At 34.9% G+C, this 16,543-nt stretch overlaps 2 protein-coding genes across 2 annotated transcripts; both read right to left on the reverse strand.

The window, feature by feature from the left end:
• Positions 1-277: 277 nt before the first annotated feature.
• Positions 278-1,876, reverse strand: LOC125218245 (U-box domain-containing protein 26-like). The gene has a single exon (XM_048119880.2). The coding sequence runs from the start codon at positions 1,724-1,726 to the stop codon at positions 476-478; it is 1,251 nt and encodes a 416-aa protein (XP_047975837.1). The 5' UTR covers positions 1,727-1,876; the 3' UTR covers positions 278-475.
• A 9,594-nt stretch (positions 1,877-11,470) lies between these two features.
• On the reverse strand, positions 11,471-14,459 carry LOC125223819 (PI-PLC X domain-containing protein At5g67130-like). Its single transcript, XM_048127114.2, has 9 exons — positions 14,274-14,459; positions 14,102-14,180; positions 13,882-14,004; positions 13,549-13,686; positions 12,732-12,830; positions 12,306-12,609; positions 12,008-12,231; positions 11,851-11,937; positions 11,471-11,776 (listed from the first exon to the last, which is right to left on the reverse strand). Exons 1-9 carry the CDS (start codon positions 14,303-14,305, stop codon positions 11,627-11,629), a joined length of 1,236 nt encoding a protein of 411 aa, XP_047983071.1. The 5' UTR covers positions 14,306-14,459; the 3' UTR covers positions 11,471-11,626.
• Positions 14,460-16,543: the final 2,084 nt, after the last annotated feature.

Genomic DNA, 16,543 nt, shown 5'->3' on the forward strand with positions numbered 1-16,543 from the left:
TCATAAGTACTATTTTCAATCTTTTGTCCATGGTGTGTGGTGGCGTGTGTACACCATATAATTGATTGATGAACAATAAAAGGCTATTAATAGATATAAAGATTTTGTATGCATGCGCCTCATGACATTATTCTCGTCAGTCCACGGTCAAACAAACTTCAATATCTAATTCACTTCTATTTATTCATCATCATAAAAGCCCCACATTAATTTCATCAAATTTAATCACACCAAACATTAGTAATCTGCAATGAATGCTACTATTCAACTTTTCAAATTACAATCACCAACAAATCATTTCCATTCTTCCAAAACTCTCTCCAAAGAAGAGTAGATAGATACAAATACATACATGTACGCCCTAAGGCCTAAACTAACCCTCTCAAATCAAATCATGCTAACTAATATTTCCCCTTTAAAAATGCAATTTAAATTTTAAGCTAGTTAGAATTAGTAAAAAAATATAACAGTAAAATCAAAACGGAACGACGTCGCTTCCGGCGTAATCATCCGTGTTGGCGATGGAGTCGTGGTGGGGCCACGAGTCCCTGAGCGATTTCAGCAGCGTCTGCGCCTTCCGCTTCGCCCTCTCCGTGCAGTCGCTCTGCACCAGCAGCAGCAGCTGAGTCAGCACCCCCGCCGCCACCGCCTCGCACTTGGCCCGCTCCGACGCCGAGCACAGCGACAGCAGCGCCCCCGCCGCGTACTCCGTCGCCCGATCCGAGATCTTCAGGATCGTCTTCACCAGCAGCGGCGCCGTCAGCGCGTGCGCCGCGAACGCCTCGCACCCCGCCGGAATCCGGCACAGGAGCTCCACCGTCGCCAGCGCTCTCTCCGCGTCGCACTTCTCGTACTCCGCCAGCCGGTCCACCAGCGCCTCCGCCGCCCCCGCCGCCACCGCCCGCTCGCGGTGCTGCTTCACCAGGCACAGCGCGAACAGCGCCTTGATCCCGACCTTCGCCGCCCTAGGATACGCCGCCGGGTAGTTCAGCAGCCCGACGATCCCCTCAAACACCCCCTCCGCTCCGCTCAGCTGCGATCGGAGATCCGGCGACCTCAATCCCGCCGCAATCGATTCAATCAACGCCGCCGAGTTCACTCGCACGTCGATCGACGAATGGAACAGTAAATTCACCAGATAACTCACCCTCTCCGAATCACTCGCCACAAACAAACACTCCGGCTCAGAGAGAGTAAACATCGCCAAAATCGCAACCGATTCCAGATTCAATTCCGTCGGAATCGCCCCAGCATCGCCGAAAACAATCGACAGCAAAATCGCACGCGCGTCGGTAGCAGCAATCACAGATCTGTTCTTCTCCGATTCACGCGCCAAGCCTCTGAGCCGCCGCAGAGCCGAAAGCCTCACGCTAAACGAACCGGATCCGGACGAGGCCTGGCTCAGCAGAGACCGAACCAGAATAGGGTCGGCAGGCTGCTTCGGAGTGGGAATCCGCTCCACACCAAACGAGCGGTTCGCAACGCACCATTCCTGAATCAGCCTCCGCAGAGTGTGGTTGGGAATAAGCGTGAAATCCGTCAGTGGGGCCCGGGTGACCGGACACGTGGTGTTCCCGGTGGCCACCCACGATTCAATGCTGGAGCGATCGTAAGTTTGACCGGTACAAACGGTTACCGGGTCGCACATGAGCTCCAGCGAAATCGGGCAACGGAAATAGTAAGGAATCTGCACGCCGATATCCAGAGGCTCCAAACCAGCTGGCATGTTATTTGAATATACTTATGTATATTTGAATTCGTATATTGTTTGAAAATTATATGAAAGTGAGGGACAAGAACTAGAGAAAGAGTGATACTAACTGCAAATTCTGTTTGAGGATGTTGGGGAGGGGAGTGATGGGTTATATACCGAATAGGAACACACGGACATTTCTGTGCTGACGGATTTGTACTATGTGCTGCCCATTAATCCGCCACACGTGTGCTTGGTTTAACTCAACCATGGTTACCTAGCTTCTTCAATGGAATGGGGAATATTAGATGACACTGGATTGGGATGGGCCCAGCTTTGTTTCTTCCAAAGAAAATAATTTCTTTTTTGGTCAAAATCTAACTCCTCTTTACATCATTATTTGAATTAAATCAAGGTGAATGCTTCTCATTGCTCATTTGTTTTTTCTATTTTTGGGGGTTTATTCTGCTCCTCAGATTCTTGGTCATCTCTATTGTTGTATGGAAGAGGATATGGTTGGTTGCATCACCTTCCCTCATCACTTTTAAATTAGGTCAATTTCTTTAACTTGATGAATTAGATTTTTAGGAATAATGCTCATTTCAGTGACCTCACATTTAAATATGTTACTACAATTGAGTTAATTAATTTGTCTAAGTGGAATAAGTTTCACATAAAATAAAATTATGTTTTGCACTCATAATTTAATTTTAAGAGTACTAGAATTGAATTGAGACATTACTAGATAATTCTTGTTATGCTAGATTTTGATACTACTTTTTTTTTCTAACTGTCAAAATTTACATGATTATGAGACTGTTCGATCTGCAAAATTAAATATGTATATATATAGTGTTTGATTCATAAGATTGAATATCACAATTAAATCCTAGATAAATAATCATGTGATAATTAGTCATAGTCAGGGACGGATCTACTATAGAATGAGATATGGCAAATGCCCCACCTCAATTTTTCATAACCATGTAGACATATATATTATATTGCCTTAATATATGTAAATTCACACTATTTGCCCCCTTACATTTAAGAAAATAATAATTTATTTGCCCCTCCCCTAAGGAACACACCATCTTATACCTTTATATTTAATAATATAATATATTTTATTTACATGTTAATATTTTTGCCCCTCCTGTTATAACATCCTGGCTTCGTCCCTGGTCATAGTCAACCTCCTATACCTAAAATAATCTCATAATTAAATCAAAGATTATCTTGTCTAACAAACCGAACAACCACTATAAGATAGTTCAGAATTTATATACTAACACATGTAATGATTCAAATTTCTAATTTATTTGCAAGAGGAAAACCCCTTTTGTTTTCTTTCTTCCCCTCATCATTTTTACTACCTGGAAATGATTTTTTACCGGATTTATTCTTACTACCTGCAAATGATTTTTACCAGGTTCATTCACGCATGTTTGATTTTTTGTTTTTTTCCGGCATTGATTGCAATCATAGAACTGTACCAAAACCAAATAAATAGATTCTTTACTTGTCCCATATCTGAATATTCTTGCTTATGTTATTGTTTAAACAAAACCTAAAAGTTGCTTTTTTCTAACGTTAGCACCCATATAATACTACTACAACCAATATATATGAGCCATTGATTGCTTGTGTTAAAGTAGTTTAACCAAACCTTTCATTTTTTTACATTAAACTCTAAGTCAAAGCTTCCAAATTAGGTTTAGACCAAGAAGTAAAGGGTGTGTTAGAAGTTCCAATGTTTGGAGTAGTAATTTTTTTGTTGTTGTAGCATATGGTTATAGGCTTGAAGACTAGTAATTATATATAGATATAATGATAAAAGAAAATACTAGACAAAATGACAAATACTAAAAGGAAATAATGGTTCTGGGTTTTATCACGTTTAGCCAGGAGGAAGCATGCCTGGGCAAGAACGTAAAGTAGATGAGCTTTATTAACTCCTTTACATAAAACTGAATACTGCAACACTGAAAACACTATATATACATAGATTCATCAAAAGAGAAACAATTGCTGTGACCTCGTGGGATACCTTTTCATCAAATCTATAGGTAGGTATATATTACTAGTGAGAGAAAATGACAAATTAAATTGTCCAATAGTGTGACAGTGAGGTCATTTCCCAATTCCCATACATTAAAAAGTGGTCAAAAATTTAGGAAACTATTACTTGTTGTGGTGATTAGTAAATGAATAGTAGCAGCAGCTAGGGTTCTGGTTTGTGGTTGGGTGTTATTAAGTTTATCGATGACTACATATGCATGAATTGCAAGATTCTATGCAAGTTTGGAGATTCCCAAGAGGAGAAGTCTCTCAGCAGGTATTCAATTTCAATCTCCTAGAAAGCAACCCAATTGGGTGTTTTTGACCAATTATTATTAAGATAGCTAGGTTGGTTAGTTGTATGAATTTAGTGCTCATAAGCTAGGAAGACCCTAGAGAAAGCAATTATTTTTGGAACTTTGAAAAGAAGTGCAATCATAGTCTTGATTATACTAAATCGACAATCTTGGAGTCGAATGCAAGTAATTTTCAAGAAAGATGGGGAATGAATTAATTTGATTGACCATACATTTTTGACTGAATTATATCCACTAACTACTTTTTATGTTATGAAATGAGCAAAGAATAGTAAATGCAGATAGCAATACTTTCTAAAATAAGCAACGTAAAGAGGAAAAATATTGATACTCATGAGTGTATAGCAATAACGAAAGGAAGAAAAAGGAAAATGTATTAATAACAGTCAAAGATACTTAGATTAGAAGAAGCAGAGCAGGATATAAGGTGTGTATATTTAAAGGTGGGGGTGGAATGACCGGTGGTCAAAGGTCAAAGATGAATAGAGGAACGTGCGGGGGGACACCTTGTCTCTCTCCACACTTTAATTCTTTTAATTTTGGCCCCCCAACAACAACCACCACTCACATCTCTCTCTCTAACAAATTAACACCTTCACTTTGATTTCTTTTGCATAATAATAATACTAGGATTACTTGCTAACAGGTTGTAGTGCAGTTGGCAGCGCAGAGCTGTATTGACCCTTTGATCACAGGTTCAAACAGCACTATCCGCTGAGAGACTTTCAGCTTTAATCCGCAAATTCGGTCGAGTAGGATTAGTCGGATTCCGTCAAAGGCGGGTTCGATACACCTATGGTCAAACCAAAAAAATAAAATAAAATTAATGCCACTTCGTTGAGTGTCTCATTTTCGATCGTCACAAATATAATTTAACACTCACTTGTAATGGAAAGAATGGACCTTTTTTCTTCTCAATATTCATTAATTTATGTAAAAAATTTCACCCAGAAAACTCTTACTATTATTTTGATAAAAGTTCAATCTACATCCCATTATACAAAATCTAATGTGATTTCTTAGGTGGATTGTAAGTGAAGTAAAAAATATGTAGTGGAGTATCTTTTAAAAATGCTGAAAATTGGGGATACAAGCTATATATAATTAGTCCATCTATGTATTTGGTGAAGATATAGAATTATAGTAATAATTGGTTAGGATGTTGATCAAGTAGGGCACACGACATTCGGACCACTTGATGTCACTTACGATCACTCCATTGGAGTGGAGAGAATATATTTTATCCTTCACATCTTCTTTTCTTCCATTTTATTTTTTCCCCTTATTATAGTTTGCTTTTACGACTTTTTTTTTTCTTTTTTTTTTTTTTTTTTTTTTTGTATTTGTACAAATGTTGTTTTAATACTTTGGAGAATGATGGGATTTTGGAACCATGCATGGGTCTTCTTCTATCTCGAAAAATTTTGCATTGGTTTATGCATTAAAATGTTTATGTAGAAAATGTATACTTGCCATTATAATTTAGTCACACCAATATATAAAAAAAAAGTTTCAATTTTTTTTTATATTTAAAGCAGTGCAGGTAAGATTACAGTAGTGAAAAAATGATGTGCTATGACTGAGAGATTATTGATTTAAATACCTTCTAGATCGGGATAGTTTTGTGCCAATATACATTAGAAACATTTTTTTACCCATATTTTATGTAATAGTAGTAAGGAGAGTAATATTTAGTGTGTTAAGGTATTGAGAGAAATAATGACCGTTTCTATTTTTAGAAATATATCATATTATATCAAACAGATGGAATATTAAATAATCAGTTTAGTAAAATTGAATGCTACACACCGGCCGGGCACTTGGTTTCTTCTTCAATGATCGATAGTCAAAGGCAAAATTAATGAGTTTAAATACATAGAGTTTGAATTTCCTTTCATTTTTTAGAGGTGGCGCAATTAAGGAAAGAGGGAATGTACACGGTATATATTTTCAAATGGCTAAACCCATCTACATTAATATCCTTGTTCATGCATATATCTACACATACAAAATGGTGCTCTATTTTTTTTTTCTTTTTAAATCTCAAAGGAATAGCAATGGCGGATGGCTTGACCGGGCCAACTTTCATCACATGAGGATCGAAAAACTCCATTAAATTCGATCTTTGTAGCGATCGCCAATCCAATATTGCGAAAACTCCACTCCAATCCTTTGTAATTGTGATTCGATTATGTTCTCCGTTTGCGATCCATTTCCACCGCATTTGTCTTTCATACGAGCGACAACCTTTTTCAATGTATCTGATTCCACGAGTACTTCCTGTTTGCTTAATCTTATACACTCTCGATCTCGATAGTAATTAAACAACCTTGTCGACCTTTTCTCGTCTTTTTTGCTGTCAATTGAACTTTTTGTCTTCTAAAAATGTGTATAATTAATAGTAAATTCAAAAGAGTTAGAAGGTGGTAAAATAGATAGAAAACAAGTGTTGAACACGTGAGACAGGTCAGATGTTTTGGAGTTAAGTTTGTGTGCTTCCACACGAGCGTCTTGTCATTCCACCTCTGCCAAATCCTGTTTCGGAGATGTTGCTTCTCTTCTTATTTAATATTCCTACAACTACTCTTCTCCCATCTTCATATATGGAGTACTACACTACATAAACATTCACCTATTTTTTCGGCATTTAATTAATTATACTCTCTTCGATTTATTACCAATACTCTAAATAGTGGACGCATGTAATACTACTTATTCTTAATACTAGTAAATAGTAATTATTGATAAATCATGTAGTAGTACTATATTATCTCTTCAAAGAATGCTTTATATACTCCCTCCGTCCCCCATTAGGAGTCACACTTTGACCGGGCACGAGTTTTAAGAAATGTAAAAAAAAGTTGGTTGAAAAAATTAGTGGAATGTGGGATCCATTTTTTTATATTGGTTGTATAATAAAATATGAGTGAATTGAGTTAGTAGAATGTGAGACCTACTTACCATTTATGGTAAAAATGAAGTGTGACTCTTAATTAGGAACGGACCGAAATGAAAAAGTGTGACTCTTAATAGGAGACGGAGGGAGTTTATATTTGCATGCCTCTTTAATTTAAACACTAAATATTGCTTGGACTCTTGAAAGATTTAACTTTTTTTAAAAATATGCTTATTGTAAAGTGATACACATAATATATTCCTTGATATGATCAGTTTGAACTGAAATTAGGCCGTGATTATAAATTTTTTCACTAGTTTTATCTAAAACATAGGAAAAACACACATCTCCAGCTCATTGCACAAAAATGTTTTAAAAAATATGATGTGCTGCAAATGTTGTCTGGGGCAGACTCATATGCGACATTTCTAGCACAACTTGTTTGCATGTGACAATCTTTGTTGGCAATAATATACTACTATATGCTCTTTTGTAACTCGGAATAATAAAATCTTGGCCTGTCGTGTAAGAGCATCCGCAGTGCGGCTCGTCGCCGTCCCTATCTCGTCCCGCAGAGACGAGACGGCGACGAGACGCCGTTGCAAATGCCATCTCGTCCCGCGTCGTGCGCGGAAGGGCACCGCGACGAGCTGTCTCGCCACGTGGCGCACGGCGTGACGCCCACTTGCCGGCCCGCGAGTGAGCGTCGTAATTATGACGTCATAATTTGATTTTTTTTTATTAAAAAAAAAATCAATTTTTTGAATTTTTTTTTAAAAAACGGTAATATGACCGTTCAACGGTCGAATTTTTAAAATTTATTTTTTATTCTATAAATACTCTTCATTCTCCATTTTACACACAAACACACATCTATTCTTCTCTCATCTCTTTTTCTTTCCTCTCCGATCACTTCTATAAATCATTCCTTTATTTTTTTTCTTTCCTCTCCAATCACTTGTATAAATCGTCACTAGAGAACTCCTTCTGCTTATTTGCCTCCATTTTTTTGTGATTTGAATTTAAGTGTGCAATTTGTAATTTCTAGTTTTTTAAATTATTTCTTTTTTATTTTTTTAGGTTTTTAAATTGTAATTTTATTTTATTTAATGAAGTGTGTTTTTTATTAATTGAATTTGTTGGAAATAAAAATAAAAAATGAAATTGAATGAATAGTTAAGGGATGAGATAGTTAAGAGATGGAGGGATGCAGGTGTTGTCTCTTAGTTAAGAGATGGACTGAAGAGGCCCATGAATAGTTAAGGGATGAATAAGAGATAAGGATCAAATAGCCTAAGTATATAAAAAAAATTAATATATGCATGTTAATTTGTTAAAATTATCTGCAAATATGACATGTGTTTGCCTTCTTCAATAGACAGTCTAATTAATTTGGTTATTAGTATAGAATTTGAAACAATTAAATCCACAAGGCACATCAGATTAGTTAATTAAATACACATAATGTAGAGAAAAAATCCAAGGCACATCAGATTTTAATCCACTTTTGATTGTGTGTGTGATTTGATAATGGCATATGCTTCTTTATTTTTCTAATGCTTTTTTTGAAGCCTAATCCAATAAGAATCACGAAAACCTAAGATGATCATGTGGCAATTAGTAAGTGTATTGGAAATAAAGGTAAGGAGTTGGCTGATTGGTTGAATAAAACTATGGCTGGAAATTTTTCTTGCATACTTTATGATAACCTTTCTTCTTTAAGCTCAATATTCTAAATTTAAATATCGATATATATAGTACATGAAATATTATAATAATATGGAAAAGTAAAGTATTAGAAAAATATAAAGTTTATAGATATTGAAAAATAAAAGGGAAGTTGTAGTGTCTGGGCTCTAGGGTATTTTTTCAATCTAAATTGACGTGGCTTCCAACAATTTTTGATGCATCACTATAGATGGGGGTTGTCATCTAACTTTTGGTGATTAAAAAATCACTAATACGATCATCTTCAACTTTTATTTTTTATTTTGAATCACTTATATTTGTTGATGTTATTATCATGAAACTTTCTTTTAGGGGAATATATATGACTTCACCTCTTTTGAACAAAGGTTCTGAGCTCTTTTCATTTATGTCTTTTTTAATATATTTTTAACCAAAATCTTGTAGTTTTGTGCTTTGTACAATGGGGTTCAATTCTTTCTCAAAAAAACTAAAAACTTTATTGTATGACGCCTAGAGTTGAAAAATAAATTAAGGGAATATGTGTTTTGTGTGTGTGTGTATGTGTGTGTTTTAGTGACTTATAGTTAGTGGAGGGGCTATATTATATCGTCAAGGCATCTAGAATTTGATGCGTGTAGCATATGTTTATCTTTCAACTAAAGGTTTTTTTGGCTATTGACAACTCTTTCAACTAAAGTTAAAAGTAGCTTTAGTTTTCTTTAACCAATAATATGAATGCTCATACTCTATTAAACAAAGTTTATAGTATTTCGTTTTGTGGGTTGAGATATATGTGTGACTTCCAATGCTTGAAGATTGATATATATATGATAAATATCATAGTTTTCTTATTAGAATACAACACCTTTTCAAGAAAACTTCCTTATATAGGAAGAACATATCTATTTGTAAATAATAAACATAGGTGATGTTCGGTTTTCTAGATAAATAGTAGTACCAAGTTATAATCTAGAACTAAGTTGTGAGATTATTTTAGTTGGAGGGAGTTAACTATGATTAAGTATCACATGATTATCCATTTAGGATTGAGTTGTGTGATTCATTTTTATAAATCAAACACACTACATATTTAATCTCGAAATACATTCTTGCAAACCGAACAGTCCCATGTAGTAATATTATAATATTTATATTCTTTTTGTTGATACAAACATATCAATTGGTAAGTTAGATAAGCATGCGTAGTGTACGCAATTGATGTAGTCAAAGACTCAAAGTTGAGCCAACCAAAGAAACCGAATCAGTGCGACGCATTCACTAAAATATGAGTATTTCTTTGCAAGCAAATGAGTTTTTAAAATTTTAAGCTTCACACCGAATTAAATAAAAAACATTAGTAGTCCATTTTATGATATTATTTACTATTTTTAATTTTGAAAAGGACCTATAAAAATCTAAAAAATAATAATACTTCAGAAAAGGTCTCATTCACGAGTCCATTATATTTTCTAATAGTTCATGACATGATTGCATTCAATGCACCTTACTTGAACCAACGCATCCTCTAAAATTGTTTCTCCACAAAATAAATTTTTGCAAAAAGCAATCATATAAATACATTTTTTTTATCACCTTTACTTGGCAAAGAGTCAAAATGATTCCTTCTACAATCATAGTTATCGTAATAATATGCCATAAAAAAAGAAGGAAAATATATCATATCATCATATAATAGTGTTTGGACTCAAAGTGCAACTCATTTCAATTTTATCCACTATTTATCAAATTGATGGTTTTTATTATATTATGAGATATAGTAAAATCAATAAACCGTTGAAACTTAGAGATAAAAAAAAATAACAATTAGCCTACTAGAGTATTTGATTTTGAATTCCCTACTTGATTAACCTTGGCTACTTGTATTTGACAATTGCCTAATAATCCAATTCCTCGATGGGAATGAAGACTCTGCCCTTTGCTTTATTTTATTTTTCCCTACATTTTTATAGTAATAAAAAGCAATAGAACATAGATTAAAGCAGGCATTTTTTTAATCTTCGGGTGATTAAAAATCTAAAAAGTTGAAGCTTGGAATATGCTGTCCTTTATATTTTGGTATGTATATTCTGTAGCGCTGATGCCACTAACAAAAAGAGAGATTAAATTATCTTAATCATTATTTTAATTCTACAGCCTATGATTCAATTAAGGAAGCAAATTAGCATCGATAACTGTGCGCAGTTCAAAATTGAAAAATAAGCAGTTTCGTACTAACCATTTGGTTTTGTTTAATTTGTGTGACATGTCATCTACCTTGAATAATTTTCATTATGCATAGCCTTGAGCCCTGTGCTATTGAAATTAATTAGAAACTCATTGTTACTTTCCTTTCATTTTTCAGTGATTAATTATTTAACGAATCCATTATGCAATTAAATTTGGGCCCGATGAATCTATTTCTGAATTCGTACTTTTATGGGCTTGGGCCTTTTGCTATTAACAATTGTAAATAGGAACTTGTTAATGAATTATGCAATTCGAGGTATGATAAATAAAAAAACTAAATTTGCTTTACCTTAACATCTAATCTGGTTTTTCTTTTTCAATATTTTATGAATATTAAATTGCCTGGTTCCTAACGTTTCTACAGATAAGTAGAGCATGGTGTGTATAAACAATGTCAATGGTGTACCATAATTAAATAAATCATGCTTTTTTTCTTTATAACTTCAAATAAATAAGTAAATCATGATTGATTTTTATGTAATTTGTAAAATTAAAACATTCAATAACAATTTTTTTAGTAAATTTTTTACTGATTGAAATTGATTTAATCCAATTTCAATATACTACTGGCACAATGTTCATGTGGCCTAGCATTAGCTTCGAAACCAATGTTACAACTGCATTCTATACTATTTTTGGATCTTATATCATTGTAGCCTTGTGTATAAAATCAATCAAAAGAAGAAGAAAAAAATAAAAAAAATGGAAGAACCAAGTTGGAGATCACAGTGATACAATGGCCATAACAACTAGACTGACCATCCATAGTGATTGGAAGGGTCTGCCGTCGAACCCTCCGGACTGAGTTCCATTTTTGATTGCTCCATCGAAACCTGCCTCCGGTGCTTCACATACTCCAAATGCCGCATTTTCCTGCATTTCCCACTCCACTCAGTCACACCCTTCTTTCACAATTTTCACCAAAACCAAATCAGATATAAGCAAACCTTGCAAGATGATATAGTTTTGCAGCCACAGGCTCGTTCTCCGTTCGCCATATCTACTGCTTCAGGTGCTCCACCACCATCACTTCTCTGCAAGATTCATACAATTATGGTTTTGAATATTTTCATTGGATTGAATGCTGAAAAGTAGTACTCCTACCTTGTAAAAATCGACTGCAATGAAATTGGGCCATCTTCTACCAGCTGCTTGATAACATGTGTTCATCATATCAGCTAAAGGGGCTGAATTGTGTTTGCAAGCTGTGGCCACATCTGGATTATCCGGGAAGTAGTTCATTAAAACTAGGGACCTTGATGTTACGTTCATAGCAGGCGACTCAGCACGATTCGGGCATGATCCAGCTACCATTCCACCATTACCATCTGCAAGTTCAGAACTCTATTAGTAATGAATGAACATTATAAATGTTGGTGATTTCCAAGAGAGGCAAACTCACATTGGTTTTCTACGACATATCTCCATTCGTATGCAATGCCTTCTGAGGATTCCTTGGAAGATTTGGACGTGAAGACTACTAAACGCTGGTTCTTAGCGATCATATCATCAACTGTCGGCCAACTTCCACCATTTTTGGGCATTCGAGATAATGGAAACCAGTATTTGTTCAACCCAGATGCATTAAAAATCTTTGTCAGGCCATTAGGGGATGTAACATAGTCTTCTATAATTATAGTGATAATTTCGTTTGGATTTGCTTCAAGAAACACTCGAACCTCGTTTAGAACAGTTGTAGCTGGCACCTTCACATAAAACTCGTGTATTAGAATCAAGTATCACAAACGTTATTGGATATAATCATGGTTAACATTTTATGTACTATTGTGATAAGTTGCAGGTTTTATGTATCATATCATATACTTACAAAAGCTGTGTAGTTGAAGCAATTCCCCCCAAACGAGTGGCATAACCAGATGTCATTCTCAAAGTCATACATGTCGAGCATCAACCCTCTCACTCCATTCTGCAGTGCATGTTGTGATATAAACCATTAAGGTGTCGAAAATTCCAACGAATTAAATCCAGATTGCAAAAATGAAATACAGCAAACATCAGTAGATGCTTATGGACAAAGTGCACTGCTGAGAATCTCAAAAGTCTTCAATAAGTTGAGATCTATCATGATACATTACATCATGTAAAACAAACATGTCCTACATTCTAGGATCCCCAGAAATATTGCTTTGATACAACAAATTCTTCCCTCATAATTCAAGCATGTTTGTTGATATTTGAAGCAAAGGCATAAGCGTTCATTAACATGTTCTGCAAGCTAGAAGCTCATTTCAATAATATATAAAATTCTTTATATAAAAACATGCACAAGTTCATGTTTGAGAGCCACAATAACTCATGAAAGACAAAAAGTTCAAAGGTAACCATTCTTGTTGGCAGATTATTTCCCATCACTACTAAACCAAGCACTACTGTAATTAGTACTCTCCCCGTCAAAGCATTAAGTAAAAGCTATATAAGTCAAAATGATATTATTATGAATGACTTGAAATATTTAATCGGCCAACAAACATTCATCCACCACCAGTTGAAAACAGCAAAACTGCGGCGTCTTTATGCACGCCCCCAACTACCCCCTGACACATAATTTCCCGGTGACAGCGCATATTCAGATGAAAAGTAAATAAAACGCGTAAAAATAGAATCGGCGAAAATAAATGATTTACGTTTAGCTGATCGGTAATGGAGTCCTGCTGATTCTGCGGGGATAGAATTATGCTTCCAGTTGCCGACTTCACCCCCAATCTCGCAAATGCGTTGTGAGTGGTTAGCCACGTGTAACTGTTGTACGGCAATCCTTTCACCTGAATTCCGATCATATCAAGATCAATCACCAAAACATAATCAGAAATCAAGTTGGGGAAATGAATGAATTTTGAGTCACTCGAATCAGATTAGATCAAATTACTACGATCGGCATTTTATCACCTCAAGATTCCTTCAAATTCAACTCGACACAGTAAGTAATCAATTTTTTTCTGCAATTTGACGGATAATACCTTGGAAAGAGGATTGATAGGCTGAATTCGAGTGCACCGCGGCCTGACATTGCCATTCGCTAGGCAAGTCTCGCAGTGCAGCCCTGCGTCACAGCTTTTGCTCGTCAAGCAGAAATCTCCTATCTGTAACCGTCCACAAAGAAGCTGCATAAATAAACACACACACGCAACACGATCTACACACAGAATTTTTTGAATCACTTCAGAAAAATCAAACTACCTGAAGAGCAGAGGATCGGGCAATGAGAAAAATAGCGAAGAACAGCACCAGAATAGGAAAATTCATCGTAAATCCATACCTGTATGTATCCGTATTTCCGTTACATACAATAATCAGCAATTCAACACTACAAATACACGTACATAATGTGAAATATGAAATTTTACATTACCGGAGCAAGTGATTCGGATGAGTAACCGTCATCTACTCTGTTTCTCTCTCTTAAAAACCGATTAGCGTAACTATTTGGAATTCAGTTAGAAGAAGAAGAAGAAGAGAAATTTGATAGAAAATGAAGTGTTGGTTCATTTATAGATTGTTTTATGCCGCGCTTCAGCTTTCTGAATCAGCATAAAAATCTCTATTCCTACTTTTGAATTATCTCATCATAAATATTTAAATATAGTAACTATTTTACTCTTTTTTCGGAAAAATAGATTTAGTGTATAAAAAGCCTTCATGCTGAGACTAACCTAGCTGAAATATATTCTAAATTTTATGCGAGACAATAATTTCCTTAATATTTTATTGTTTTGATATGGGCTTTTGCAAAAAGAGTAATATTTTTACAATAAAGGAATTGAAGTACACAAAATTAGGAAATTATTATCAACAATTCAAGTGGGGCTATAAATTAACCAATCTGCATATGGGTAGGAGGTAAAATTACAATCATTTGTCATGTCATGTGCGATCAATTATCATAAATAGGGGGGAAAAAAATTGTGTATAAATTAAGAAATTGATGTGCTAATTTGCACGTGATTATGCTTGGCTTTTTATGTGGTGGCCAATAGAGGAAACCTAGTTGTTACCTTGAAATAGCCATAACTTGTGATTTTGTAAAATGAATTTCTGTTTTAATTATGTGTTAATTAATTCATTACGAACATTTTATTGCAACTCATTTCTAGTTAACTCCAACTCAAAAAAAATAATACCAATAGGTATTAGTAGTATTTTGCAAATGGATTTACGTAGGAGAGCATATCTCTAGTAATGTGATATGTGAGTAAAGATTGAACTAAATTGAAAATTAATAGGATAGTGGTTAAATGAAGAAAAAGTACCATAATTTCTTTCTAAAATTTCTCACTGTAAAGATAGTGTTTGTAATAGTGATTCATATAGTAGTACTACTATAAAGGATAAATAAATTAATTATTACGGATAATATGTCATGATATAATTGAAAATGGCTTATTTTTGTAGTCGAACTAAAATGCAATAATTAAGAGTGTTAAATTCTCTAAATTCTGTCCCACATCGACTTGGTGATGATCCAATCTAATCTATATAAGTGTTGATGACCCTCCCCCTTATGAGGCCTTTTAAGGGGTGAGTGGCCCATTTCTAATATGGTATCAGAGCGGGCCCAAGTCGATGATGATTTTCTCTTTATCTCTTATCTACCTCACGAGTGGAAGACCGATGTCCTTTCCGGCCCACATCGATGATGGTTCTCTTATCTCTAGCATTGCCTACCCACGTGATGGAAGACCGATGTCCTTTCCGGCACACACGTGAGGGGGCGTGTTAAATTCTCTAAATTCTGTCCCACATCGACTTGGTGATGATCCAATCTAATCTATATAAGTGTTGATAACCCTCCCCCTTATGAGGCCTTTTAAGGGGTGAGTGGCTCATTTCTAATAAAGAGCATATTTTTATATGAACAAGGAGGTAATATTTTACTTAAAATGTAGAATAGGGAGTACAACATATTTTGATGTGTTCCATCTCGATAATGTCAACTCAAGGATTCTGTCACGGTTTTTTATAGAATAGTAGTATTAAATTTGACTAATTAAACTTAAATTTATGATATAGTTGGGTAATTTTTAATGGTACCAAGTATTGATCATGGACAAACTGTGAATACTTTCAACTTTTTTTCTATTTTGTATTCATCAATTTAAAAGAATAATTTGCAGCCAACGTTGCTGTACTTGTCGAAAGGAAAAGAGTGACCGCAAGAAAATGTTGTATTGTTTTCTTGTAAGCAACGTTTTTGCTTAAAAAAGAGAGATCATTTGCAGTAAATTCTTGATTTGATGTTTTTTGCTTAAAGTATATTCTGTTTATGGCTCGTTCTTAACGTATTTCCATGGTTCAAGATTTGATAATATACTAGTATCTGTAACTACAAATGATTGATTCTTTCACAAAGAACCTAATTAAATCCCAGTTGTAATTAATAAATTTTAGTCCAACTGGTGATGGATAAATTATGTGAATAAAATATTACTAGTATACCTTTTCTCCTTTAGGTTTCATGTATTTTATCATGTTTATATATTTATGTTCAGTTAAATTTTCTTTTGTAGCAAGATAAAGTTAGGGCAAGAAGAAGAAGTTTTTACGTACGGAGGATTTTTAGCGGTTAGATTATTCCAGTGACTTTTACTTGGTCGGGTGACATTGTCATGCTATTTTATCCGG

Source organism: Salvia hispanica, chromosome 1, assembly GCF_029641045.1.
Source record: "Salvia hispanica isolate PSC_SH4W2 chromosome 1, Shi_PSC_v1, whole genome shotgun sequence".
Taxonomy (NCBI): domain Eukaryota; kingdom Viridiplantae; phylum Streptophyta; class Magnoliopsida; order Lamiales; family Lamiaceae; genus Salvia; species Salvia hispanica.

Bases quoted from the DNA above. Each gene is read 5' to 3' on its own strand.
- LOC125218245 (XM_048119880.2), bottom strand. From the start codon at position 1,726: ATGCCAGCTGGTTTGGAGCCTCTGGATATCGGCGTGCAGATTCCTTAC.
- LOC125223819 (XM_048127114.2), bottom strand. From the start codon at position 14,305: ATGACGGTTACTCATCCGAATCACTTGCTCCG. The intron at 14,005-14,101 runs GTAGTTTGATTT...GGACGGTTACAG, and splicing joins CCCGATCCTCTGCTCTTCAG to ATAGGAGATTTCTGCTTGAC. The intron at 11,938-12,007 runs GTAGGAGTACTA...TGAATCTTGCAG, and splicing joins TTGCAGTCGATTTTTACAAG to AGAAGTGATGGTGGTGGAGC.